The 27,352-nt window shown below is 46.9% G+C and overlaps 3 protein-coding genes across 3 annotated transcripts in view; 2 read left to right on the forward strand and 1 right to left on the reverse strand.

Moving 5' to 3' along the window:
* The window catches only part of kcnh3 (potassium voltage-gated channel, subfamily H (eag-related), member 3), a 77,248-nt gene extending 75,004 nt beyond the window's left edge, over positions 1-2,244 (reverse strand). The window contains exon 1 of the mRNA XM_079358017.1: positions 1,981-2,244. Coding sequence (XP_079214143.1) covers positions 1,981-2,056 — 76 coding nt within the window. The 5' untranslated portion in view covers positions 2,057-2,244. The remainder of the gene's footprint in view (positions 1-1,980) is intronic.
* Positions 2,245-6,652: 4,408 nt separating this feature from the next.
* idh1 (isocitrate dehydrogenase (NADP(+)) 1) lies at positions 6,653-13,669 on the forward strand. The gene is made up of 9 exons (XM_079357571.1): positions 6,653-6,773; positions 7,764-7,899; positions 9,886-10,177; positions 11,619-11,721; positions 11,810-11,987; positions 12,104-12,255; positions 12,337-12,477; positions 12,560-12,722; positions 12,814-13,669. The coding sequence occupies exons 2-9, from the start codon at positions 7,778-7,780 to the stop codon at positions 12,905-12,907; spliced, it is 1,245 nt and encodes a 414-aa protein (XP_079213697.1). The 5' UTR covers positions 6,653-6,773; positions 7,764-7,777; the 3' UTR covers positions 12,908-13,669.
* Positions 13,670-13,966: 297 nt separating this feature from the next.
* On the forward strand, positions 13,967-26,739 carry epsti1 (epithelial stromal interaction 1). Its single transcript, XM_079357366.1, has 10 exons — positions 13,967-14,225; positions 14,960-15,018; positions 15,126-15,209; positions 15,288-15,361; positions 15,570-15,653; positions 16,958-17,031; positions 18,890-18,974; positions 23,391-23,446; positions 23,727-23,896; positions 26,143-26,739. The coding sequence occupies exons 1-10, from the start codon at positions 14,053-14,055 to the stop codon at positions 26,286-26,288; spliced, it is 1,005 nt and encodes a 334-aa protein (XP_079213492.1). The 5' UTR covers positions 13,967-14,052; the 3' UTR covers positions 26,289-26,739.
* Positions 26,740-27,352: the final 613 nt, after the last annotated feature.

Genomic DNA, 27,352 nt, shown 5'->3' on the forward strand with positions numbered 1-27,352 from the left:
GAAAGATTCCCAAATAACCGATCCGTACCGTCCCACTTTTTGGGACCCATCCGTTGGGGGGCCAAGAATGTGGAGCCGACCCGAAAAGGTAGAGCTAAACACTTGCAGTCCGCTGATTGGCTGAAAGAATGGACACTTCCTGTGTTACGTGGTGGCCGTGTTTAAAGCATTGAGTGTAACACAGCTGATTGTTTACGTGTGTATTTGTCCTCGCCGCTCACAGCCTTCTGTGAAACAAAGCTGGATTGAGTTCTTGTAATAAAGAGTCACATGACAGTAACAGAGGAGATGACCTGCTGGATGTCTTCTTCATTGGTTTGTTTGTGTAGCGTTTTTCCCCTTTGTTGAATTTATTAGTTAGCGGCTAGCTGTTAGCTGCTATCATATGACGATATTTACATAGCAGCTATCAGCATCCTGCTTACACGCCGCCTACCAAATATGGCACGGGTGGCTGTGGAAACACGAACGGGATCGGGCTTAATCGAAGCAAACTGTACCGATCCGTACCGGTCTGCTGTGTGGAAACGGGCCTTTGGAGTGAAAATAAACCTTCTACACTTTCAGTGCTCTAAAGTCTGTGTTGTATTTCGAAGACGGCTTTCCAAAACAAATCATTTAAGAATATGAAACGTGATTAGATATTGTAAACAAACTGGAGTGGAGCCGCAGTGATTCGTCGCTGCAGACAGTGCTGTGAGGACTGTAAACAATCAATGAGAGCGCCCTCTGCTGGACACGATGAGATCACCCCACGCATGGTTGACTGCACCGCATGTTCTGTAAAATAAGTTTTAACATCAGCACTGATCACAGACGTGGCTCGTCTCGTTCAGGCTCCACAGTCTGACAGCACGACTCGAACGTTTCTGTCAAATCTCTGAGAGAAGAAACACAACACTGCAGAGTGAGAAGCTCTTCAATCCTCCTCACAGCATCCTGAATCCTCACTGAGGAAACACAAGCCACTCACTTTGCCTTTCAAAGTAAGAACATTTAAATGAGCTGCAGCCACAGTGTGTGTTCAGAGAGCAGGGAGAGGACCAGGTGAAACCTGGACACAGATCAGGATCTGCCTTAAAGCGACCTGCCTGCTGCACGCTCGAATTATCTCTCCATCATGCTGTCACACATAACTGGTTTAGTGGGGGACACTGGCTCACTTCACACACTCTCACTCACACACACACACACACACACACACACACACACATATATATATATATAAGCAGCTCTCACCCGCCCACTTTCTCAGCATGGGCCCAAAACAAGCGGGCTGCTCATCGCATCTGTTCATATAAGACACCCTCGCCTGGGAGGAGTCTGACCATCCGGGCTGCATCTCCACAGCAACGTTTCAGCCTGAGCAGAACGACAGAGATCTGGACCGAGCGGTTCGTGCGAGCTCGCTGGGGTTGAAAGTGAGGAATAAAAAAAAAGTGGTGTGTGGGCCTCAGACTGTGAATGTGACCCTGCTGGTAAGACTGTGACAATACAGAGTGGAGCGGGGACATGTGCAGCACGCACACACACACAATGGGACTGAAAGAAGTCTCAGTCAAAAAAAATCAATCAAAATCAAAATCAACAACTAAAGTTAGAAAAAAGCAAAGCTACCAAAAAGCCTCGGACACTTCAGATGGATTCATCTGGAAGACATCTATCATTCCCAGTTTGCTTTGTTTGGATTTCTTTCTTAACCTCCTCTGGTGCAGACAGGTGCATGTTATCACTTGTGAATATGATATCTTGTGCAATGGGGCCTTTTCACAAAGGATGTCTCTGAACAGCCTCAAATAATCCTTTCAACTCTCAAGTTCTATCTCAGAGACCAACACAGAAGAACACACAGGCCTACTATGCAGCTGATGTGTTATAGGGAGAGTTTTGTTCCATAGTGGAGGATATGTTTAGAGAAAGAACAGTTTACATGAGGCACTCTCCATCCGCGCGTAAAGAGCAGAAGCGTTTGTTACTCACGGGTGCCATCGAAGCGCGTGGCGATGGTGTCCAGGAAGGTGTTTTGCGGGGCCAGCAGCCCTCTCATCACCGGCATCCTGCTCCGGGTGGACTGGGTCCTCCTGGCTCGGCGCCCGGGGGCAGAGCTAGAGTCCTGCTCGGACCCGAAACTTGGCAGGAAGCGAGAGGTTCCCGGTGCGCATCCCAGCCCCTGGAGAAGCGCACCGATCCGAGATACGCGCGGTGGCTCCACCTTGGCACCGCGGGGGATGTGACCATAATCAACTCAGCAGAGAGCGAAAATTATCCGTGAGGTGCACATGAGCACCTTCCAACGGGAGAAAAACACGCGAAAAGCTCCAGTGCGTGTGTGCAGAAGCAGGTGCGCTGCAGAGAGAGCAAGTTTGTGGTGCTGATGGTGCGTGGAGAAAATCTTATCGCTGCAAGCTCCTCCTCAGCTCTCCCTCCCTCCGTCTCTCACTCTCTCCCTCTAACTCACTCTCTCTCTCTCTCTCTCTCTCTCTGGCTGCGTGGTGATCTTTCCACAACTGAGAGCAGATGCAGAGTCACATGACGCCTCTCAGGTCTGGCCGAGCCCTGGTCCTCTCTCAAAGTGGAGGTGGGAGACAAAGAAGGAGGGAGGGGGTTGTTTCCTCTGTTGTGAAATAAAAGTGTCCCTCCTTAACGTCTGAACGAGGAGAGACCCGAGCTTTGTGTTCTTTGAGTGAGCCCGGGGATAATTATCAGAACCAAACGCGAGATTACACCAGAACCCCCCCCCCCCCCTTTCTGCGCGCGAGAGAAGCAAAAACACAGAGCTAAAAGTGTGAAATAATCCTGGAATAAGCGCGTAAAATATATATCAGGAGGGTAAAAAAAATCGTGAGGAAGAAAGAAAGCGTGATGATTGACTGCTGTGCTTTCTTCTCGGCTCTCCTCAGGACCACATGGCACCCCGAGACCTCACAGCACAGAGAGAGCCTGCCACCTGCTGGACACGAGGTGAAGTTCAACCTCCTTTGTTCACACCCAGCTTCTGTGCAGCTTTTTTTGGTTTTATGAGACTGAACCCTTTTCAAGTTTAGGTTTAACTTAATCAACATCAAAAAAAAAAAAATGTCATGTGTGGAGAGGATCAAAACTGACTGCAAAACTGAATGTAAATATTTGTTGGAGGAAGCACTGAAGTGTCATGACTGATTCTTGAAACCCAAACACATATCGACAGTTTCAAAGTCTGTTTATGACTCAATCAGGGTCGACACACAAAACCCCAAAACTCCAGGCAGAGGTATCCAACACCGAAGACTAAAGGCGAGGTCAGTATACAAAAACAGGTCAGATCGGAAAAGGCTACTAGAAAGGCTGGGCCACTGAGAGTGAAGGCAACAGGAGGACACAGGTGAGACACATCAGGTAATCAGCAGCAGGAGACACTGGGGGGGGGGGGGGGGGGGGGAGTAACCAAAGTAAAACACGAGACATGAAACATGAGGAAGACAGATTAACAATGTGACACTTAAAAAATATCATCCATTCTAAATGCAAGCAATGAAAACACACTTTTATGTTACACCTAAACACTGCAGCCACCCGTCCCTTTCTTAACATGGTTAACCCTTTTGTTTGTGATGCTTACATTATGGGCTTGCCCGCTGAACTTGAAGGTTAGAACAGAACTGTAACAGACTTTTTATACCCAGACCAAACCAGGACCTGCATGCACAAACTTATTCTTCAGTCAGCTCCTCAAGCTGACAGGATCCTGAATCTACAGAGCACCCATTCACTCTTCCTGTCAGGGACTCAGACATTTCTGTGCTGTAAACATTTATATATGAAAATTGATTCACAAAACTTTTATTTGGATTCCTTGTCGCAATGCATGATTTCATGTTACTGATGCTGCAAACAACTTTGGGACATGAAGACGGTTTTTAAGTTCACTGTCATGGAATTGTTTCAAGCTCATGGTTTTATTTCATGATTAGTGGAAAGGAACATGAACAACTGAGGCCGAGCAGAAAGCAAGCAGCGTGTAAATGACCTTTTTCAGATCCACAGCTCTTCATGGTGGTTAAACGTGCGACAACCATGTCATTTAATTTCCTGCTTGACTTTGTTGCCTTTCAAATCCACAGATCTTCATTCCACTCCTCTTTTCCTAAGCAGGCTTAGCGCTGCTTCTGTTTCGTCTGAACTTGAACCAGACGCAGCTACATGAGGTTTTTACAAAACACAGGAATAAACTGTTGGTGACGAGGGCACACAGGACACATGCACATCTTCTTACTTTACAGTCACTGTGTAAGGCATGCTCTATAGTCTCCATGACTGTTCTCATCCTTTAAAGGAAGAATGTGTGACTTTTTGATCCAGCAGATGTCGCCCTTGTCCTTCAGCATTAAACCAATACAAACTGCTGTTTGGCCACGCCCCCTCCGTACTGAAGCCTCCTCCGCAGTCCTCCAGCGTCACACCTCCAACCCTCGTCCTCTCGCGTTCACAGGAAGGAGTCAAATGCGAGTGGTGGATCATCCTCTGCTCAAGCTGCAACCACCTGTGTCCTGCGTTGTTATGTTAGCATGCTAATGTTAGCGCTTTTTAGTTCGCTGGTAGCTTTAATCACCTGTGTTCTGCATTGTTGTTAGCATGCTAATGTTAGCGCTCTTAGTTAGCTGGTAGCTTTAATCACCTATTTCCTGTGTTGTAGTGTTAGCATGCTAATGTTAGCGCTCTTTAGTTAGCTGGTATGTTTAATAACTTGTGTCCTGCATTGTTGTGTTAGCATGCTAATGTTAGCGCTCTTTAGCTAGCTGCTAGCTTCATGTAAACTGACACAGAATGATGTAAAAACTCTTCATCCTAATAATCAGTGAGTATGTTCTTCTTCTTTTTGACTCAAACAGCTTTTATACACAAGGGGAGGAGCCGGCCGTCCCGTCCATGTAAACACAGCTCTGACAACAACACAGCCAGCAGGACTCCAGCTTCTCCCTCACTGGAGACAGTCAGGACTCACACACACATTTACACAGGACACACTGGAGTTATGATTTATTTACAGTTAGTGTTAAAGGTCACACATTCTTCAGCGGGGAGTTTCAGCTTCTCCTCTTTGAGCAAAACGTTACAGAAACAGTTTAGTGCCTGCAGCTAGAGAACGACTTCACAAAGGATGCACTTCAGGGTATTTTAAACTTTCGAACCTCAGGTTGGGAAACAACGTTCTAGGAAGATAAGACAAGATAAGATATCTTTATTGTCAATACAAGGACAACGTAACACTGTTAACCTGGAGAGGCCTAACAGGAAGTAAACATACAAGTGACGAAACACAAAAATACATGGAATATAAAAAATGACAGGCGCCTTCCAGGTGCTGATGGAAGGAGCGAGATGAAGGGATCGCAGTCCTCGGGGGGGGGGGGATATGTGTCTCCTCAGGTTCTTCATGTGCACTCATTAAGTACAGACACTTTAGAAGCTTACAGTCAGCAGGTTGCATATGTTTCCTCTATCAGTCTTTAACAATATGAGAAGTTGCCACAAACCGTCACATTTTACCGCAGCGGATTTATAATTGGTGTCTTTTTTAATCACGACTAATTAGCTCGTTCCACAATCATTAAAAAGTCCATTAGTCTCCACGCTGCCTCTGATAAAAAGAGACATTATATCAGCGTTGAAAGGCCACTTTTTGTTAAAGAACATGACTAATATTCGGTCACCATGACGACAGCAAATGAGCAGCTGATCCCAGGAGAACTGATGCAATTAGCACTGCGGTGCACATAGCACGTGTTTGTCAGACTGGCTCTCAGGCTGAACATTTGAAAAACTGGTCAGATGTCTTATACATGCAAGTACAGAAGCCTTAAAGGGACAAATATCTGTACTTTTTATTTTACTCTGGACCACTGCAATAGTCTACATGATCTACGGTTCATCACCCCCGTCCATCATGACCCCCCCCTCCATGGTATCCACTTCTAACTCCTTTCAAACTCAACTCTCATCGTTAATTTTTGTTCTTTGTTAAGTCTTCTCATTTATTATTATTATTATTATTATTATTATGACTCTGTTTTCACCTGGTTGTTCCTGAAGTTCTTACTTATTGATGTTGTTATCTACAGATAGGAAAACTTCTTTAACTTACTTCTTATTACAGCAAAATCAGTGTGGATGTCCCAGGACAACGACATCAATAGATCAGATGTCAAGAAGGAAAAGAAATGGATTCATCATCACTGGAAAAATCTGTCAAATAAAAAGTATGGACACCTGTCCTGTTTGGGCTTCCGTAGTTAAGGTCTTTGGTATAAGTACAGTGACAGTTATTGATTAAAGTAGATTATAGTTCATTACTTTGTTACAGTTTTGTGTTCAACTTGTTAAGTATCCAAAGAGACATATTTTACTGCAATGTGAAGATGTGTAAAATAAGAAATAAACGCATAGAACAAAATGTTTTATATAAGAGTGGGGGCTTCATAACGATCTATGAATTGTCATATCTTCATTCTATAACAAGGAAATAGGGCCGTGCATCCCGGACCAATCAGCGCGCAGGGTTTGGAAACCCCCACCGCCCCTCCCGCTGTGTGTGCTACTCTGATTGGCCGCGTCGTTCTTCCTCTCGTTCTGATTGGCCAGTATCCCCCCCCCCTCGCCCTGGTGTCTTCTCGAGGTGGGAGCTGTGTACCTGCCGCCCCTCCGTCGCTCCACACGGCTCTGAGCTCCTCTAACACGGAACATCCCTCCTCATCCTCCTCTCGGCCTCTTTCTCTCGGACCCTTCAGCTCCAGCAGGTAGGGAGGCGTCTGGGACACTTACTCCATACAGGGGAGCCATGGCGACGCAACGTCACCAGGAAGTCAATGCCGTCAAATTTGGCTACATTGTCTTGATTAATTGTTTCAACTTGACTTTAAAACCGGCGCGTGTGAAATAAATAAATAAAGAGTCTCTTCCGTTTGTGCGAGATGACGCTTCACTTTTGGGCTACATGTTTGACAACCCGTCTCTGAAAATGTCCTAAAGGCCTGCAGTCCCTCCAGACTCCTCCTCGTTTTCCTCTATTTTACTGTCATTTATTTACACATGTAAACATAACCGTGTTTTATATGTCGTTTGGCCTTTAACCGGCTCTGTCTCTGGATCCACAGTCTCCTCCCCATCATGCCGGACTGCTGCTTATGTAACTCCTGCAAACGTCATGTTGTTCCCCCTCCTGAGAGATCAAATCTACAACTCAGAAGGAATTTATTCTGTCTTTACAAAATCATACCTGTGGTGAAAACCAATCAAATCCCTCCTTACACGAATATTAGAGGGTATACTGTCTGTGTAGGAGACTCATGGTTCCATACTGAATTCATGTCTTAATCTCATCTGCAGACCAAGTGGACTCCTGGAGGTGGATTAAGAGAGTCTGCATTGGTTAATCATATGCTTCAGGGTTTTAAGATGATTACAGAGTTTAGAGCAGAAATGCTGAGTCACCTCCTGCTTTGATTCACTGAATGAATTCATTCATTGTAACTGAGGCTGCTCAACTTTGCAAAATGAGCTCCCGCAGTAACCGCGCTGCAAAAATCTGAACTCCTCACACTAAATCTGAAAACATTATTTAATGCACACTAAACCCGGCATGTCACCGACAGCGCTCGCTGTCAGCGTCCTGCAGAGACACCGGTGCAGATTTAAATATACTTTTAAGAGAGAGAGAGAGTACTTTGTTATTCGCCTAAAATACTGTTAGTGACGTGCGCTCTCTTCCTCACCGTCTTGTTTTTCAGCACCAGGCTTCAGCATGTCTCAGAAGATCAAGGCCGGCTCCGTGGTGGAGATGCAGGGAGACGAAATGACCCGAGTCATCTGGGAGCTCATCAAGGACAAGCTCATCTTCCCGTACCTGGAGCTCGACCTGCACAGGTGAGCGGAGGACGACATAGATGGACTCTGTGTGTAAACTTCAGAAGGTGTGACTGTTTGAATTGTTTGTATTATTTGACTTAGGGGGTCCGGTCAGGTCTGTCTGTCCGTCTAGTCTTCCTGTATTCCAACGCTCAGAATCCCCCACGCTCAGGGTCGCCACGTGTGACTTGATTGGCCAACCAATCAGATCAGACAGCGCTAGGGACCGTGTGATTCATGCGGCTATTGCACCTGCTAACAGGAGCAGGTAGGAGAGGACGCACATAGATGTGCCGAAACAACCCGAACAACAAACCTGAAAAACAGCAAAAGAGCGTCGAAAACCAGGAAGAGAAGAAGATGGATTTGATTCAAAGGTGGCACAGCGACATGTGACCTCCGTATTAAACACTGAAACACGCTTCGCTTGTTGTTCAGAGATCTTCCATGAAACGGTGAGATCACAGAGGCTGAATCCAAAGATAAAGCTGGTGGGAGTGTCTGCAGGTTCAGGGTATCAGGTTCTGCCTGTTTATCCTGAAGACCGTCCTGAGTCCACGTACGGAGGCCCAGAAGGAACCACGCAGCAGCTTCACTTTCGTCTGTATTTTATTTTGAAGGAAAAAGCTTTGTTTCCATTTCCTGTCAGGATTTCAGCCGTCAGATGCTTCACTGACAGCCAGCTGATGTTCATGTCTCCTTCTCTTATCGTCCGTGTGGACTTTGTTCTGACTCGTGTGTTGTTGACACGAGCCGTGTGTCCAGCACTCGGTGTTTCCTTCCTTTGCATCATCTCCCTTTACTCTGTAAAAAAGGTGAACTGAAGGTATGTGTGAGGTCACAGATTAACTCGTCCAAGTTCAGAAGGACTGCACCAACTTTCCTGTTAAACCTGAAGTGTCGCGCCCCCCCCCCCCTTCCTCTCTGTGATGATGAATGCTGTCTTGTTGTGGCTTTGGATTGGCTCTCAGGGGAAAGGGGAGGGGAGAATGTGGGTAAAAGGTCACAACTGTTTCTTTTCAGCAGTGCCAAACGGTGCACGGTACAAACACGAGGTTTTAAACTTCAGGGGGGAAAGATAAGCACATTGAACCCGCTCTAGATTTTGTCATGCAGCTTTATTGTCTCCACTTTAAACACGAGTGTCACGAGTGCAGCGGGCTGCCGTGTTGTCATGGCAGAGGGCCCGATGTGATTGCACAGTCGCTTCCTTGTTTGCCTCTCTCTTTGTGTCGGCGCTGGCTCTCGTCACAGATCCAGTTTCAGGCAGTGAAGAAAAAAACCGGAGCAGGGAGGACGAGGCCTCTCCCGGTTTGAATCCTGTGTCAGGCCGCTCTGGGAGCCTGGACGTGGAAGCAGCTCGACGTGTTCATTCATGTCGGTCCTGTCCTCCGACACGCAGATGATGCAACACACCACAGCCCCTCTGTGCGGCGTCATCCACAGCGTGGAACACGGACACGTGTGCACGCCTCTGTGCAGCGGGGAACATCCTTCCTCTGCTGTCAGGAGTATAAACAGTCCTGCCTCCCCTCAGACTGTACATGGACCTGATGGCACCGTCACGTTCAGCCCGTCTGGTGTCCGGGCAGCGTGTGAGGTCATCTCATGAGAAGTGCGTGCGTAGCCTTCAGCTACAAAGCAGCCGCTTAGCCCGACCCTGTACTGTCTGACACGACGGCGGCGGCAGCGGCTGAGAGGACGAAGACGAGGACGTGTTGCAGACTGGGTCGACCCGTCTCGTGGCAACGAGAGAGTGAACCGTCCATCAGATGGAGACGTAACGTTAGCTTGTATCGTTGTCGCTGTCGTCCTTTAGCGGCTTCACGAAGTCGTCCCCGAGCGATGTCTCAGGTTTGAGACGAATAAAATGTCTTACTGCAGAAAGTTGTCTCTGTGCGTCTTCAAGTTACCTAAATAAAGAACTTTCTTATAATCTGGTGAGATGTTACAGATTAAGAGAGAGAGAGAGAGAGCGTAACAAAAAGTCTGTTTTCTGCACAGCTACGACCTCGGTATGGAGAGCCGTGACGCCACAGATGACCGGGTGACGGTTGAGGCGGCGGAGGCGGTCCGTCGTTACAGCGTGGGCGTGAAGTGTGCCACCATCACGCCGGATGAGAATCGCGTGGAGGAGTTCAAGCTCAAGCAGATGTGGCGTTCCCCCAACGGGACCATCCGCAACATCCTGGGAGGAACCGTGTTCAGAGAGGCCATCCTCTGCAAGAACATCCCCCGCCTGGTGCCCGGCTGGATCAAGCCCATCATCATCGGCAGGCACGCACACGGAGATCAGGTACGCCGCCGGTCCACAGGAAGTGACGCCACCCAACGTTCTGTAACCTCCTGGTCTGAGGGTTCAGCTCTCGTTAAGAAAAAACCTCACAAATGGCAGAAAGATGGAGCGTCACGTGTGTACGCAGAGTGTTTTTATGGCGTGAAACATGTGTAGGTCGAGGGTCAAAGTCCAACACGGGGCTTTAAAGAGTGCAGCTGATATCTTCACCGATGAGCTCATAAAATGAACCTTTAACGATTTACAGAGAAGTTTTGATCTAAAGAGGACGACAACCAAATGATGTCATTCCCAAAGGATTGTGGGATTGTTTTTTTTGTACTGAATCTGATTTTAGTTTTATAGTGACGAGTATAGTGGGAGGTGGTTGTCATGGTTACGCGCTCAAAAACTCTTGATTTAAGTTTTTTTTTTTTTTTTTCTAAAATGTCAATTGAGAAATTTCGCTCTGGAATCAGAGCTGCATGAAGAGCGTGTGGTCGCTCTGCTGCGTGCACATGGCGCTCTCTGTCGTGCATTTAAAGGAACAGGTTCATTATGAACACAGGCTGTAGCTCGCTCTCTCGCTCTCTCTCTGTGTCTCTGTGTGTCTCTCTCTCTCTTTCTCTCTCTCTCTCTCTCTCTCTCTCTCTCTCTCTCTCTGTGTCTCTCTCTCTCTCTCTTTCTCTGTCTCTCTCTCTCTGTCTCTCTCTCTCTCTCTTTCTCTCTCTCTCTCTCTCTCTCTCTGTCTCTCTGTGTGTGTCTCTCTCTGTCTCTCTCTCTCTCTCTCTCTGTCTCTCTGTGTGTGTCTTTCTCTCTCTCTCTGTCTCTCTGTCTCTCTCTGTCTCTCTGTCTCTCTCTCTCTCTGTCTCTCTCTGTGTCTCTCTCTCTGTCTCTCTGTCTCTCTGTCTCTCTCTCTCTCTCTCTCTCTCTCTCTCTCTCTCTCTCTCTCTCTCTCTCTCTCTCTCAGCAAACATAAAAGAATCCCGACACGCCTACAGATGAGTGTTTTCACTCTACAGCGGGCGCTGTGTGATGTCACAACCTTTACCTCCGCGTGTTGAGTCACTGCCGTCTCTGAAGCTTCATCTGAGCGGAGCTGACGCCGGCCTGCAGCTGAGCTGGGTGCGTTCAGGTTGTAAGGTTATCAGCCAATCACGTGTCATCATCACCGCCGTCCTTTTGGACCGTAGCACATGGTACGGTGGAACATGTGGAAGCGGCGCTCCGGAGTAAATCACTGTGAGCCTGTGGCGTTCTGTCAGAGTCAGAGAGCGTTAACCGGGTGAAGGGTCAAAGAGCAGCGAGTTACGTAACAACCCCGCACGCCGTCTACGTCAGCGGCCATGACAGGAGCTATGCACGACAGAGGTCGGATTCGAACCTCAGCCTCGAGGACGACTCTGTACGTGAGGTGCACGCCCACTTTCTAACGCTTGACTGTGCTGTCTCCTCCGCGCAGTACAAAGCCACAGACTTCGTGGTGCCCGGCCCGGGGAAAGTGGAGATGACCTACACGCCGGCGAAGGGAGAGCCAGTCAAATACGTCATCTACGAGTTTGAGGGTAAGAAACCACACCCACAGGTTTATCTAAAACAGACTTAGCCATATCGACCAATCACATCGACCGAGCGCTTGCTTGGTGTTTGCAGGCACGGGCGGCGTTGCCATGGGGATGTACAACACAGACAGCTCCATCAGGGACTTTGCACACAGCTCCTTCCAGATGGCTCTGACGAAGAGCTGGCCTCTGTACCTCAGCACCAAGAACACCATCCTGAAGAAGTACGACGGGCGCTTCAAGGACATCTTCCAGGAGATCTACGAGAAGTAAGGCGCACTCTCTCTGCACACACACACACACACACACACACACACACACACACACACACACACGCTCTTGGATGCCAGACGTGCATCACTCCTTTGTCGTCTCGTGCGTGCAGGGACTACCGCGCTCAGTTCGAAGCTAAAGGCATCTGGTACGAGCACCGTCTGATCGACGACATGGTGGCTCAGGCCATGAAGTCGGAGGGAGGCTTCATCTGGGCCTGCAAGAACTACGATGGAGACGTCCAGTCGGACTCCGTCGCTCAAGGTGAGCTCATCGTCGTTCCCGAACTGCATCCGGATTTTCCTCAAATCTTGTCGTTAACTTTTCTTCATTTGGCTGTTTCAGGTTACGGCTCTCTGGGAATGATGACCAGCGTGCTGATTTGTCCGGATGGACGCACAGTGGAGTCGGAGGCGGCACACGGGACAGTGACACGCCACTACAGACAGCATCAGCAGGGGAAAGAGACCTCCACCAACCCCATCGGTACGACATCAAGCCAAGACCTTTGCTTTCTGCACATGGACTCATAATCTGACTCCTGTCCTTCTCCTGTGTTTTTCTGCAGCCTCCATCTTTGCGTGGACGCGCGGTCTGCTCCACCGGGCGAAGCTGGACAACAACACAGAGCTGCGAGTGTTTGCTGAGGCCCTGGAGGCCGTTTGCATCGAGACCATTGAGGCCGGTTTCATGACCAAGGACCTGGCTATCTGCATCAAAGGCCTGCCACAGTAAGTCTCTGGGTTTCCTGTAAGTCCAGACCTGCTTCTTCTTCAGGAGAGGGTTCTGATTGATGTCTCCTCCTCTGTCCTGTGTTCGCAGCGTGACGCGTGCCGACTACTTGAACACCTTCGAGTTCCTGGACAAACTGGCAGAGAACCTGAAGATGAAGCTCGCCAACCAGCCCAAACTGTGATCCCTCCTCTCTCTCTCAGCTTCAAAAACACACACACACACACACACACACACACACACACACATTCTGATACATGCACACAGAGACACACCAACACAGGACTCGACGCTGGAGCAGGGAGGAGCGCGCCTGTGCCTCCAGGAGATCCACAGACTGAAGGCGAGTGGATCCCTGATCCTGCAGGGTGCCTTAGGAAGGAAGGAGGGACAGAGGCCATCTTTCCCCCTCATGTCTCACCGGAACACCGGATGGTTCTGGGAGCTTGTTTACCCTGATTGGTCCCCTGCAGTGAGTGCGTGTGCGTGTCGTCGGCACTTGTTGGTGATCTGTGCTCGACAGGGGACGGACTCTCTGAGGGATCCTTCAGACCCTCGCTGCCTTACTCGTTTTAATGTCACAGTCGAACATTAATCCTCGTCTCTTTTCTCTGTCGTGTGATTTAAAAAAAAAATACTGTTGATATTTTAGAGCCGGTTAAAAATCACAGCACGTCCTTCACTAATGACCTTTAACAGTTATGATTCACAGTCACTATTTTTAGACTCACACAAACACTGCTTTTTGATTTGATCCTCTTCTTCAGAGGTGTATTTATTTGTCCTCCTGTGTGTGTGTGTGTGTGTGTGTGTGTGTGTGTGTGTGTTGTGTGTGTGTTCACGCCCAGTATGTCGACCCTTCACATCCTGCCAAAAACGTTTGTACTTAACATCATGTGTGTTCTTTCTGAAGATGCCAGCTCATAATAAATGAGTTTTTGAAGAAATATGAAAGTTTATCTCTTTTTATGTGACTCGACTCATTTTATCTCAGTTTTAGTTCTTAAGGTCAAAGGTCAAAGTAAAACGGGCAGGGGGGGAATAAACGACACTAACATGCTTCATTATTTATTTTCATTTAAATGAACCTTGTTGACTTTGTGCTTATCAAAATTTCAGAATGAACCTTTAAAATAAAAAAATGAGATGTAGCCTTCTTGTTCGTCCAGCAGAGGTCGCTGTTCCGTTAAGCTCCTCCCCCCGTGCTCTGTGTGTGTGTGTGTGCGCGTGCGTGTGTGTGACAGCAGAGTAAACACACACAGAGCTGAGAGCAGCTGACTCACGTGTGTCCTACCTGTTGAAGACTTTTAGACATCATTAGTGTTTGTGATGGATCCTTATCAGAACCACAGAGGCTCCAGAGGAAACCTCAGAGGCTCCGGCAGACTCGACCCTGCCGGTGGACAGGGAGCTGGATATAATAACAGCGAGGATGGCACACCTGTCCCACCTGTCCCACCTGAGAGCGGACAGCAGCAGCCCGCAGACAGAGAGCCTCAGCAGTAAGTGACGGAGCACTTTTATAATGAAGCCTGACTCGATGTTTAGTCCAAAGTTCAGAACTGTGTAACTTTGTTATTAACATCAAAAAATCTCATAAATTTAAATCTTCAAACCCTCAAATTGAACACTAAAAGTTTAAAACACTGTAAAAGTTTAAAACACTGTAAAAGTGTAAAAGTGTTTGTGTTGGTTTAGTGAAGGCTTGATAATGATCACTTTCGGTTTCGTTTCTTCGGAGTAGAGAGAGTAATGGTGCGTTCACTGTTTCCCGGAAATCTCATGTGCTTATGTCAGTGGTGTCCAAACTTTTTTTCTTGTGGGCCAAAATTGTCGCTCACGGGCCACAGGGGTTTTTTGTTTGTTTGTTTTTTTAAATATTGGATGGAACTTTTTGTATTTTGACCTCTTCAAAAAATAATACACAATACACAATAATTAACTGCAGTGGGAAACTGTTGTGTTCTCATTTTTTGGAAAGAATAGTCAGGCTTTTATAGGTCTCCCTCGCTAACATGAAAAAGAAAAAAAGAACAAAATATGCCATCTGATGAGGCCTGGGGCCAAAATCTTCTGAAGTCAAGGGCCACAAACAATCCACTCAAGGGCCACAAATGGCCCCCGGGCCGCACTTTGGACAAACCCTGGCTTATGTGATAAAATGCTACACAAACTTAAAGTGTGTTAAGATGATAAAAGTTGGAGGTTTAACCAGCTGTGTCACCCTCTCCCTCAGCTCCGGGGCTTTCACCGTCATCCCACCCATTGAATCCCGACGGAGCAAACTGGTCACGAGTAGGCTGCTTCCTTTAACTCTCCCATCTTTGTGTGTTCAGGTGTGTGTGTGTGTGTGTGTGTGTGTGTGTCATGCTGTTAAGTGTTTTCTTCTTCTTCTGCTGCAGTGGGCCAGAAAGAAGAGGAGGATTTTAGAAGATGGAAAGAAGCAAACAGACCGTCCTCTGTTCACCTGAATCCAGAAAAGCTGGGTTTGTATACAATCTTCGATGTTCATGTTTCTGTATCTTATACTTTATAAAAAGTAACCTGGTGTTTCATTGGTCAAGGTGGTCATGTGACGTTGGCTGCAGCCAGAGAGAAGCAGTTTGCAGACTTGCGTTCCTCCAAACTGCAGAAGAAGGTGATTTTATATTACATTTAAATGAACAAAATGTTCATGGACCGAAAACCTGTAAAATATGTTTGTATGAACAATCTGCATCAAACATCTTCATCTGTCCTGATTGCTGTGACGATGTTTCACATGTAAAGATGTATGTTTCAGAGCGTTTTCTTTGTCTTGTGTCAGAGACAAAAAATGATTGAAATGCATATTTGACGTTTTTCAGCTGAGAAAGGAGGAGCTGGACAGGATGAGGAGACGAGAGGAGGAGGAGCAGCTGCAGAGGATGAAGGCTGTACAGAGAGAAAAGGTGAGTGCAAAAGAATGCACACGTTCAATTTCACAAAAAGGCCCCGGAAAAAAATCACACGCCACCTCTTCTCCTTCGAACGATTTATGCCAAACAGAAAGGTTTGAAACAATCTGTGAAGTTTTAGAGATAAATCAAGAACATGTTGAGCAGAAATATCTGATTGATCTCTGGTGTCTCCTTCTTATTGCACTTGTGTGATTAGCCTCTAGGTGTCAGTAGAGTCAAACATCAGCAGAGCTGCAGCAGGTCTGTGTCTTAGAGCAGAGTCACACACACACACACACACACACACACACACACACACACACACACACACACACACCGTCAGAAGAACCACCTGATTAATGCTGTGGTAGTTTCCAGAAGCTGCAGACAGACGGCTCTGCACTCTGATCTCAGGCATGGTTCATGCTCTCCTCCTGCTCGTCTCTCCTCCTGCTCGTCTCTCCTCCTGCTCGTCTCTCCTCCTGGTTCATGCTCTCCTCCTGCTCGTCTCTCCTCCTGCTCGTCTCTCCTCCTGGTTCATGCTCTCCTCCTGCTCGTCTCTCCTCCTGCTCGTCTCTCCTCCTGCAGTCATATGCAGTGAGTGATTCACCTCTGAAGACCAAAGCGGTTTTCCGCAGACCTCTTCCTGATGCACGATGACCTCTATGAAGCCAAAAGAATGTTCTGGTAATCCAGGAAAATGCACAGATGCATGAGAAACAGACTTTTCTCAGTCTGTAGCTGTGATGTGAGAAGAAGCTGGCAGAGACGTGGGTCCTGAATCCGACCTGACCCACTTTGGTTTTCGGGACAGAGAGGCCGACGATGGCCAGGCGGAGAATTATTAAGTGTTTAAAACCACAAAAAGGGAAAAAGGTTCAACTCCTGCTGCACAGCAGCCACCATGTTTGTCTTTGCGTGTTTCCTGTTTTACAGTAAATACACTCTGAAACAGCCCACATGGTTGACCTGCATATGACGCCGCAGCTACGATCCAAAAAAGAAAACGAGACAAAGATGGCTGACTTTTGGAAGGAGAGTTCACTGAAACTGCAGCTGGACAGAAAATATTTCTATCTTCCATTCAGGAGATTTAGATTTTGATTGCATGTGCAGAAAGAGCGTCATCAACACATCCCGAACGCTGCGTGCAATAAAACAGAGGGAGTCACAAAGTGAGCAGCTGACTTATGGAAATCAAGTGTTTTGTTATTTGAATGCTCGGTGCCTCGTTCTGTGTACTCGGACTTCTTGTTGCATCGTTCGTGCAGACAGCGGCGTGCTGCGCTCTGACGTCTGTCTGTGATGTGTTGCAGGCGGAGCAGCTGGAGGAGAGGAGGCGGCAGGAGGAGCAGAGGAGGAGGGAGCGTCATCGGCAGGATCACCTCAGGTCAGAGCCGGATCGGGTTCGCTCGGGCCTCGTCACTGTCACCGCGCGGTGTCGACTTGTTTTGTGTTGTGTTCCTTCTTGCTCTGCAGGAGATCTGTGTCAGAGATGGAGCATCAGGTGACACCATCACCTCTGCTGACCTATAATTATCACCATGCTTTAGAGCAACACGCATTTTCTGTTGGCAGACAAAGAAAATCGTATCAGTCGTAAATCAAGACAGACAGGCGACACGAGGTCGACCTCTGAATGCCCCCGTTTACCTTTTTGTTACTGTAAGGAGTTGTAATGCTGCCTTTTTATTTTACTGAATGAATAAATACCCCCTGGAGAGTCTCTGGTTTCAGAGCCTGAGTCCTAAGTGCCTTCAGCCTGCATTCTCTCCAATGACCAGCAGGGGGCGACTTCCCTAGTTGCAAATTGATTGTACTGAAGTCTTGGAGAAACTGGTTCTTCTCAGGAGATGTAAACATGTTCCTGATAAGTTTATGGTTTCAATCTCTGCGTCCAGGTGTTCTTCAGTACAGCATGAAGTGGCTTCAGAACATTTTGGTCCCATCAAGAATAAACTGGATGATGAAGAGGGGCCACAGGGGGGGGGGGCCTGGCACCCAGAATAGGGACGTAACAATTTGTATTCATCCTCTGACGAGCAGCCTCAGTCTCACAAGGATTCTACATATTACAGGACGGATCACACGCTGCTCCTTTAAGTCTGGATAAACGCCGGAAGCTTCTGCTTTTGTGGGACCCTCTGTGGAGTCCTGTAGTGACACACAAGTCATCCAGAGTAAACCAGCAAACCACATGATGTGCTCAAATGTAAATGCCTTCACATGTTTGGAATGTACACACACACACACACACACACACACACACACTCACTGGTTCTGCAGCTTCAAAGGTTCAGTGTTGGAAAACTAAGCAAAGCCGCGTTTGTAAAGACACTTTCCATCTCCAACATCTGTTGTAACCATGGCAACCACAAACACATCCAGCTGAAAGTCGTCAGTGAACACGGTCACTCTTAAAACCGTAACACCGGCACGGACTCAGCGAGAGAAGCTTTAGAAGAGGTGTTGATTTTTAAATGTCCGTGCTGCAGGTCACGTGACTGACAGCTCTGAATAACCATTTCCGTCTTCACTCGAGCCTTGAAATGAAAAAGTCAACAGTGATCATGAAGGAAGTAATGACACGTTGATGTTGTAATTTCAGCCGGTTTGAAAAGTGATTGAAAAAACATTCCATCAGGGTTATCAGGGTTCGTGCTCAGTGGGAGTGAACTCCAGGCCGGCACCACCAAGCAGCTTGGAGAATCCGGGCCGTAGAAGACATGACACTTCTGCTAGCAAACATTACCGAGCACTTAGCATTAGCACTTAGCATCACGAGTGAATCGTCTCTGACAGGATAAACAACCGAGTTAAAAAGCTTTAAACGTTTAATCAGGAGGAAAAAAAGATGCTTTCGAACGTCTGCTGTCTGCAGACGGTTTTCATGCAGTCTCCTCCAGCAGCGAAGCAGACCGCTTTAAATCAATTACCCAGACAGCCAAGATATTATTGGAGTATGAGACGCGGTCGCCTCTGAGAGAAACTGCTGGTCAAGTAGCATCTTTGGCTTCCTGACAAGAGAAACAAAAACAGGAGACAGCAGACCAACGTGTGAACCGGCAGGAACAATGAAGATATTCAGAGACGGGGCAGAGAGCGGCGTCAAAGAGGGACAAACGGGCCGGCTCATCCCAGGCATGTGGAGTGTCTGTGGAGCAAACAAACACTCACTTATTATTATTTTTCTGTTTGTCTTGAGGATGAGCAAAGTGAGGATGTGTGTGTGTTTTTTTTTCCTGCAGGGCAACTGAGAGTTTTGTACAGAGGTTTGAGAGGACAGCCCAGGGTCCACTGGCATCCAGCAGTGCCACACACACGTCATCCAGGGTAAGCCAACGACCGCATGATGTGTGTGCGTGCTCTTGTATGTGCTTTCACATGTTTTGTTTTGTATACACGGCTCTTCAGATCCCAGGGTTCAGTGCTGAGCCTGAAATCTCTGTGTGGATTTGAGCTGATAGATCTGCCTTTGTGAGCTGTTTTCTGGATAAATACTCTGTGGGGTTTTCATTGTCCGCAGCAGCACGGGTATTTCGGGGTATCCCCCATTAAGTGGGTCGGTTAAGACAAGTATCTCCTGATCGGAGCCGGAGAACAGCGAGCTCCCATTTGAAGAGTAGATCCTATAAGTCTTCCTCCCTCCTGCCCCCGTGTCTGCTCCGGTCACTCTCTTTTTGTTTTCTCTCTCTCTTCCTCTCCTTCGCTTGCCTGTTGTTGGTTTTCATGGGAGGGAATGAGCAGCAGGCGGAGTTCAAGGGACTTCCCAGAGTTCACACGGAGCAGAGACAGAGACACAACACGACATGACTGTGAGGAGTCTGCAGAGTAGACACACAGTGGAGCAGGAAGGACCTGCGCTGGTAAAAGTACCTGGAGGAAACCCAAACCTGCACAGCAGACACTCACATGTGGTTATCAGGAAACTAAAATCCACCATTTCCTCCTGACCGGCTAATTTAGGGTCTAATGTAAAGAAGTGAAAGCACCTAGAAGTTTTAAAATTGCAGCTATTAGGGATTTGTCAGCTAGCTGTAGCATCATATATCATATATAGATTATCTACAGCTGGTGATCATGGATGGATGGATGGATGGATGGATGGATGGATGGATGGATAGATAGATAGATAGATAGATAGATAGATAGATAGATAGATAGATAGATAGATAGATAGATAGATAGATAGATAGATAGATGATAGCTAGCTAGCTAGACAGATGATATATAGATAACGAGATAGCTAGCTAGCTAGACAGATGATAGATAGCGAGATAGCTAGCTAGCTAGATAAATGATAGCTAGCTAGCTAGAAAGATGACAGATAGATAGATAGCGAGATAGATAGCAAGCTAGCTAGCTAGCTAAAAAAAATATAGATAGCTAGCGAGATAGACAGATGACAGATAGATAGATAGCGAGATAGATAGCAAGCTAGCTAGCTAGCTAAAAAAATATAGATAGCTAGCTAGCTAGCTAGACAGATGAGAGATAGATAGCTAGTGAGATAGATAGATAGCAAGCTAGCTAGCTAGCTAAAAAAATATAGATAGCTAGCTAGACAGATGAGAGATAGATAGCTAGCGAGATAGATAGATAGCAAGCTAGACAGATGATAGATAGATACTGTAGATAGATAGATAGACAGACAGACAGACAGACAGACAGACAGACAGACAGATAGATAGATAGATACTGTAGATAGATGATAGATAGATAGATAGATAGATAGATAGATAGATAGATAGATAGATAGATAGATAGATAGATAGATAGATACTGTAGATAGATGATAGATAGATAGATAGATAGATAGATAGATAGATAGATAGATAATTCTAAATCAAGGGCTCCTGTAATCGGCCTCAAACATGCAGAGATCATGGTTATTCTTAGCTCGGAGCATAATACATTTATGAGGAAGCGATGACAGCTCCTGTCAGACATGCTGCTAATACGGTCCACCCCGCCGCGTGTCTGTCAGTGATGTTACACCGGAGCAGAACAAAGTGTGCAGGAAGCTGCACTCTGCTGTGGTGACTGACAGCGGTGTTAAATGTGCACACGCAGCTCCCTCGGCGGACGCAGGAAATGTTTTCCTTTCTGCTTCTCTTTTCTCTCATTGTTGTGCTTTTTTCTCCGTCTTTCTCTTCTTTTCTCACACAGACCTTTCTGCAGAGCCGGTGTGGTAAAGACAGAGAAAAGAGAGGTCAGGGGTCAAACTGCGGTGCAGAGAGCAGTCACAGTAATAAAGAAGCCTCTGTGTTTTATGGAGGGAAAACACACACACACACACACACACACACACACACACACACACACAGTCACAGCAGACAGACTGACTCGATGACACAGATGATACGAGAGAGAAACAAAGACCTCTTCCTGCTTCCTCATCTCAACTGTCTCTGTCCTCTCTCCTGTCTCTCACCTTATCTTTGGATCATTTATCACTTCCTTTTCAAGTTTCTGTCGTTACCTTTCCTTTCTCTCTTCTCATCTATCGTAGCACCTGTCCTTTCCTCTCACCTCTCTCGGCCCCGCTCCTTTCTTTGTTTTTCTCATGTCTCTTCGTCTTTTTAATTTCCCTTTCCTCCAACCCCTCCTCTCCTCTCCTCTCTCCTTGTTTTGTCCCCTTTCCTTTCACCCTTCCTACCACCTCTGTTCTTATTCTGTCCTCGTTCTAATGTTTCTTTCTTCTTGCCTGTTATTCCCTCCTTTCCTCTACACCCGTTTCCTCTTCCCTTCATATTTGGTCTCCTCTCCTCTGCCCTTCTGTGTCTCCATCTTCTCTGTTACAGTTTCACTCTCTTCCTTACCCAAGTCATCTCCTTTCCTTTTGCCTTGTCCTTCTCAGTAAAGGAAAATGTCTGAGTCCTCCTTTTCACCTTTTCCTTTATCTTGTCTCCTTCTCTTTAGTCCCTCCCTCTTGTTTCCTTTCCTTGATCTTGTCTCCTTCTCTTTAGTCCCTCCCTCTTGTTTCCTTTCCTTTATCTTGTCTCCTTCTCTTTAGTCCCTCCCTCTTGTTTCCTTTCCTCTTGTCTCCTTCTCTTTAGTCCCTCCCTCTTGTTTCCTTTCCTTTCCTCTTGTCTCCTTCTCTTTAGTCCCTCCCTCTTGTTTCCTTTCCTCTTGTCTCCTTCTCTTTAGTCCCTCCCTCTTGTTTCCTTTCCTTTATCTTGTCTCCTTCTCTTTAGTCCCTCCCTCTTGTTTCCTTTCCTCTTGTCTCCTTCTCTTTAGTCCCTCCCTCTTGTTTCCTTTCCTTTCCTCTTGTCTCCTTCTCTTTAGTCCCTCCCTCTTGTTTCCTTTCCTTTCCTCTTTTCATCTCCTTTAAATCTTTTGTCCAGTCTTCGTCTTTCTCTCCTTTCCCTGTTCCCCCTTTGTCTGTCTTCTCTTCCCGTCTCCTTTCTTTTGTTTTCTTTCCTCTGTCCTCCTCCTGTTGTCCTGTCTCGTTTCACGCTGCTTAATTGACCTCCTGATCGCCTCCTTCTTAGCCTTTTATGTCCTCTGTTGTCCTTGTCTTTCCGCCCTTCTTTCCTCTCCTCTCCCCCCTCTCTCCCATGCTGCCCTCTCTCTCTCCCTCTCTCTCTCTCTCTCCGATGGAGGTCACAGATAAACAGATGAAAGCCTTTGCGGCTGGAGCAGCAAAAGTCAAACTTCTTGATGTGGTTTTGACCGGGACCCTGGGATCTGTTGTTCTTTGAGACATGGCTCCATTGATCCCTCCTTCACATCCTCTATTCGTGGGCGTGTGAGTGTGTGTGCGCTCTCGGTGTGTATACATGCATGCTGTGTGTGTGTGTGTGTGTGTGTGGGAGAGTTAATGCTGAGCTTTGATGGTGCTCACACAGGTGGGCTGTGTGTTAATGATGGTGCACGAGGACGACCTCGCTCACCCCTCAGGCTCTCTCTCTCTCTCTCTCTCTCTGTGTTCTTCGGGTTGTGTGTCATTGGTCGAAGACTTACACACATGACGCTCACAACTTTGTCAAACCTTTAGAAAGCTGCTCGTACGAGACTCTCAGGAAGTCTCCTGACTGACACAGGAAACACACTCATGGACGTCCTGCAGGTCAAATAATCAAACGTTACTTATTCCAGTTCCTTGGTGTGTAAAAGTGAAGTTATCATGCGTGCCCGCCGCCCTTATTCGACCTAGATATCGTCCTGTAACGTCGACCTTTTACAAATGAAAACTTAACAACATTACCTGCAGCTGCTTCGTCAGTGTGAGTCTGAATGTGTCTGATTGGATGTGTTGCCAACTCTGTAAGGGAAGTCGGTAAATGACATCATCGCCTAATTTGCATAATTGACAGTAAGCATGCAATCGTAATGCACGCTGGAGCAGAGACAAAAGTGATTAAAAAAAAAACCTTAAATATGTTTAGAAATAATGTGTGATGTGTTTTTTTTTAAATCTCTTTTGTTGATTCTCAGTTTTTAGTTTTTTGGGGTTTTTTTGCGATTAAAGTCGGCAGAATAAAAAGTCACTAGATTTGTTCCTTGTAGCTCTTTTGGCAAAAAACCAAAAAGGCACCAAGAGGAGTTTGGAAAGTCGCCAGATTTAGCGAGAATGTCGGCAAGTTGGCAACACGGCCTGCGGCGCGTCAAAGCGCTTTGAGTCGTCAGGACCGTTTACCATCACTCGGGTTTCTGCGTGTGCACGTGAACGTGATCCAGAGTGAAGACGAGCGAACGCACCGAGGAGCGTGTTTCTTAACTCTGTGCACGCTCTCTTGTTTTCAGGCTGTGAGGAAGAAGGAGGCAAACAGCGAGCAGGATGTTCAGCTGGAACATCGAAGGTATGCACAACATTAACACACCTCTCACATTCAAACACTTCATCCTCAGAGATCATGAGTGCTTGAGATGAAGCGAAGCGTCGCACGGTTCTTGGAACTTTCACTCAACGTGATGAATGGTTTGTTTGCTTCGTCCTTCTGGATTCAAACCAGTACAGACTGGTCAGATGGATGAGCGCTGAGTTCTCTGACCTCGTTATATTTCAGCGAGTAAGAAGTTTCCAGAAGCTGTCAAACATCCCCCCCAGCCGAGTTAGTAACTGCTGTGTGAACTCGACAGGGTGAACGCGTCCTTCCTGGACAGACTGGAAGGTCGAGGCCGAGGGAGCGAGACGGACGTCACCTCTGAAGAGTCCAACGTGGCTGAGAGACCGCCGCCGCCGCCGCCCGTCGCTCTGCACCCGGACCCCGGTCCAGAACAGAGCTTTTCTGACTGGATGCAGGAAGTCGGTGAGCTTTCTTTGTTTTCGTCCGGCTGGTTAACCAAACCTAAATGAGACCTGTGACAAGAAGTGACCGCCTGGTGCGTCTTCGCAGGACGCTGATTGTGTGTTTAGTCTGCGTTTACGTGCGTCAGGAATGCAGACGTGGAGTTATGCGTGGTACGAAGTGATACTGACACTCCCGGTGTTACAATCCTGCTCATACTTGTAGTTTGTGGGGGGAAAAAGTGTGTGTGTGTGTGTGTGTGTGTGTGTGTGTGTGTGTGTGTGTGTGTGTGTGTAAATATGGGTAAGAAAGTAATTTTCCAGTGTGTGTGGGTGCATACCTTTATTTACTACAGCTTAAACAATCAAACACGCTAAGGTCTGAATCTGCTGACAGGAAGCAACACAACACACACACACACACACACACACACACACACACACACACACACACTGACAGACCGCAGGCCTGCAGCCAAACAGAGGTGCCAGGAGGAGCAGGCCTCGGCCTCCTCTAATTAGCCTGGATTGACACACTGAGTTTCATACCTGACTTGTTGGCGTTCACCTGTGAGTGCCTGCCAATCACTCAGCCAAAGCAAACACAGACACAGAGTGTCATCATGTGCGCTGCCTACTGAATGTTTCCTGTTATAACTCGTATTCATGATGTCAAAAATCCTTTGTTTCTATTCTTGTTCTCTGTGGGTTTTTTTGCTGCTTGCTTGCAGCGGTTTCGGATCGAGACTGACTAAAAGATCTGAATTTGTTTTTTTGTTTTTTAGAGCTTCAGAACTTTTAGATAAAATAAAATAAAAAAAAACAATAAAATCCAGGACTCCATCGTTTCAAAACACCAGCTCCAGTCCCAGATCGTCCCAGAGGCTCGGGCATGTTACTCTCGCTCACAGATTCATGCTTCTCACCTCTTTGCTTCTGATGAACACAGTCGAGCTTTCAGGAGAAACTTCTCGTGCTCGCAGCGAGCTCAGTTGAGAATAGATTGAGTGGCGCCGCTGCAGGCACGCTCCGTGGCGCCGCTGCAGACACGCTCCGTGACGCTGCAGGCGCGCTCCGTGGCGCTGCAGGGAGGACGATGTGCACCTGACGAGTTCTCTGCATGTCTGCAGTATCTTTTGACTGCTTTTATTACGGTTCTGGATATAAAGCGTTTCCTGTTTGACCGGCCGTCCTCTGTCTGGGACTGTTTTATTTTATTTAAGCAGGTTGGTCTCATTGAGTTTAAGAACCTGACCGAGACAGGCAGCAGCAAAAAAACACAAAGTTGCAGACAAACACACAAACGGAGACGAGGTCCAATTTACACAACATTTTGCATTATAATAGGATGTATAGTCAGATATATAGTTCCAGCAGTCGAGCTAAAAACATCAGCATTCTGTGGACTCCACTTCCAGGTCTTTCATTTTAGATTGAAAAACCTTTAAGGACTCCAGCTCCTTCAGTTTGAAGTCACTGTGCAAAAGATTCCAGGCGTCGGGCGAAGAAAACCCAAAAAGCCCTTTTTCCCAATTTCTGTTTGAGCGCTGAGGACAGAGAGCATAAAAACATCCTGAGAGAACGTCCTGTACTTTTTTATATAAACACATCGATAGAGAGGAAACATATAAAGCATATAAAGATGTGCTTCTTGTTTCACCAGTTTGAGGTAAAATGACCTCAGAGCTGCAGCCCTGTCGCTGCTGCTGCTGCGGGCACATTTCTGCACAGCGTGTTTAATACATCATGTCAGGCTGCGTCCTCCAGCCTGCTCTGTGTTTAATGGCTGCTTTCATTCTGTCAAATACCCGTCACAGCCTATCTGCTGCCTGCATGCTCACGCTGCCCAGGCCTCCTCTACTCGTGAGTTAGCGCTCGAAGCGGAGCAGCTGAAGAGCTGCGGGTCGATTTAGGGAAATGTTGTCGGACGTGAGGCGTTTCAAGCTGCCTCCAATGAGAAAGTGTTTTTCAGACCGTTGTTTAAAAGCAAACATCTGGGAAGAGAGCAGCATTTTTAAGGATTGCCTCACAGTCTCCACTGAGTGATGGTGTGTGTGTGTGTGTGTGTGAATGTCAAACACAACAGATGTATTTCTCATCCACGCAGAGAAAACATTGAAGTTAGCGATCATAAACAGCCATCTGTTGCGCATGAGAGTCGGAGAGAGTGTTTCTGACACGACAATCAAAGAACCCAAAGGCCTCACGGGAACAGAAATAAACACATGAGGATGTGAGGATTATGTCTTTTCCTCTCTTGTCTTCCAGACTCAGATCCAGACTATGACTGGGCCCTGAGCAAACTGAGGAACTGCTTTCCAAACTTCTGCAAAGCATTCCTGGAGGACATCCTGGACCAGTGCAACGGAGACCACGACCAGGCCTACGCACTCCTCCTCTCCTCGCTCAGCTAATGTTCCTCTCTGTGTGTGTCTGTGTGTGTGTGTGTGTGTGTGTGTGTTTGATGCTGCAGGAGACGGGTCATGTTAAAATCTTAATCTTATGGGGGACACATCAGGACCTCACCCAGGTGTCCTAACGCAGATATCGTCTTCTTGTCACCTCTCTTCTGGAAGGCTTCTTCACCAACCTGCAAACGCTGTTTTGAACTCTCTCTCCGAACACCTGCAGTCCCAGTCCAACCTGCAGACTCCTCCCACAGACACTTTTTACAAACATTAGAGAACATGATCGTACTTTAGTAAACACATAAATTAGATATATGAACCCAAAAAAAGGCAGAATGCATGGAGATGAAGGCTGTAAAGTTAGCTTTGTTAGCATTGAAGCTAAGTTAGCAGATTAGCTTTGAGCGTGCTACTGTCTCATGAAGAATACTCAACTATTAAAACACTATATCTTACACTCTCATGTGTTATGAATGATCCTTACCCCACTGCGTGCTTCTTTAAAAATCAATAAATTGGAAAATGTTTTTTGCTTAACGTCCGAGTTGACCTTGAATTTAAATCGTTTAGCAGACTGGCGTACAAAGCGAGGAGGTAGCTGCTCACCTTTGTGCTCCTTCAGATCTGTTTTTCATCACACCATTAATCACTGACTCCTCTGGTGTCCTGTATCTGTCTGCATGCACTCGTGAGTCATGTCGGGTTTTGGTCCTGACATGGACTCAGATTTATGTTTTTTTTTTTGCACCAGTTTAGTTAAAGGTCATCGCTGTGACTCATGATCGTCAGATCACATTCTGGGGCTCTTAATTACATCAGTGTGTGCACATGGAAGAAAACCCGTGTACATGATGTCTTTTGTTTGTGTTATAATTAAAGTTGCATGTGATGAAGCTGGAGCTGGAGCTCTGCGGGACAATAGACGAAGATCATCCAAAGAAAAAAAAAAAGTGTTTTCCTCTTGTGTTTGGATTCACTTCAAAGTCGCTCAAAGTTTCAGACGTCTTCCATAAAACAACTTCTCTGGATCCCTGCTGGAGCCTCGTCCAGCTTGTTCTTCCTCGTCAGGG

This window comes from Symphodus melops (assembly GCF_947650265.1).
Source record: "Symphodus melops genome assembly, chromosome: 12".
Taxonomy (NCBI): Eukaryota; Metazoa; Chordata; class Actinopteri; order Labriformes; family Labridae; genus Symphodus; species Symphodus melops.

Bases quoted from the DNA above. Each gene is read 5' to 3' on its own strand.
- idh1 (XM_079357571.1), top strand. From the start codon at position 7,778: ATGTCTCAGAAGATCAAGGCCGGCTCCGTGGTGGAGATGCAGGGAGAC. The intron at 7,900-9,885 runs GTGAGCGGAGGA...TTTTCTGCACAG, and splicing joins CTGGAGCTCGACCTGCACAG to CTACGACCTCGGTATGGAGA. The intron at 12,478-12,559 runs GTACGACATCAA...GTTTTTCTGCAG, and splicing joins GACCTCCACCAACCCCATCG to CCTCCATCTTTGCGTGGACG.
- epsti1 (XM_079357366.1), top strand. From the start codon at position 14,053: ATGGATCCTTATCAGAACCACAGAGGCTCCAGAGGAAACCTCAGAGGC. The intron at 15,210-15,287 runs GTTTGTATACAA...TCATTGGTCAAG, and splicing joins CCTGAATCCAGAAAAGCTGG to GTGGTCATGTGACGTTGGCT. The intron at 23,447-23,726 runs GTATGCACAACA...TGAACTCGACAG, and splicing joins GTTCAGCTGGAACATCGAAG to GGTGAACGCGTCCTTCCTGG.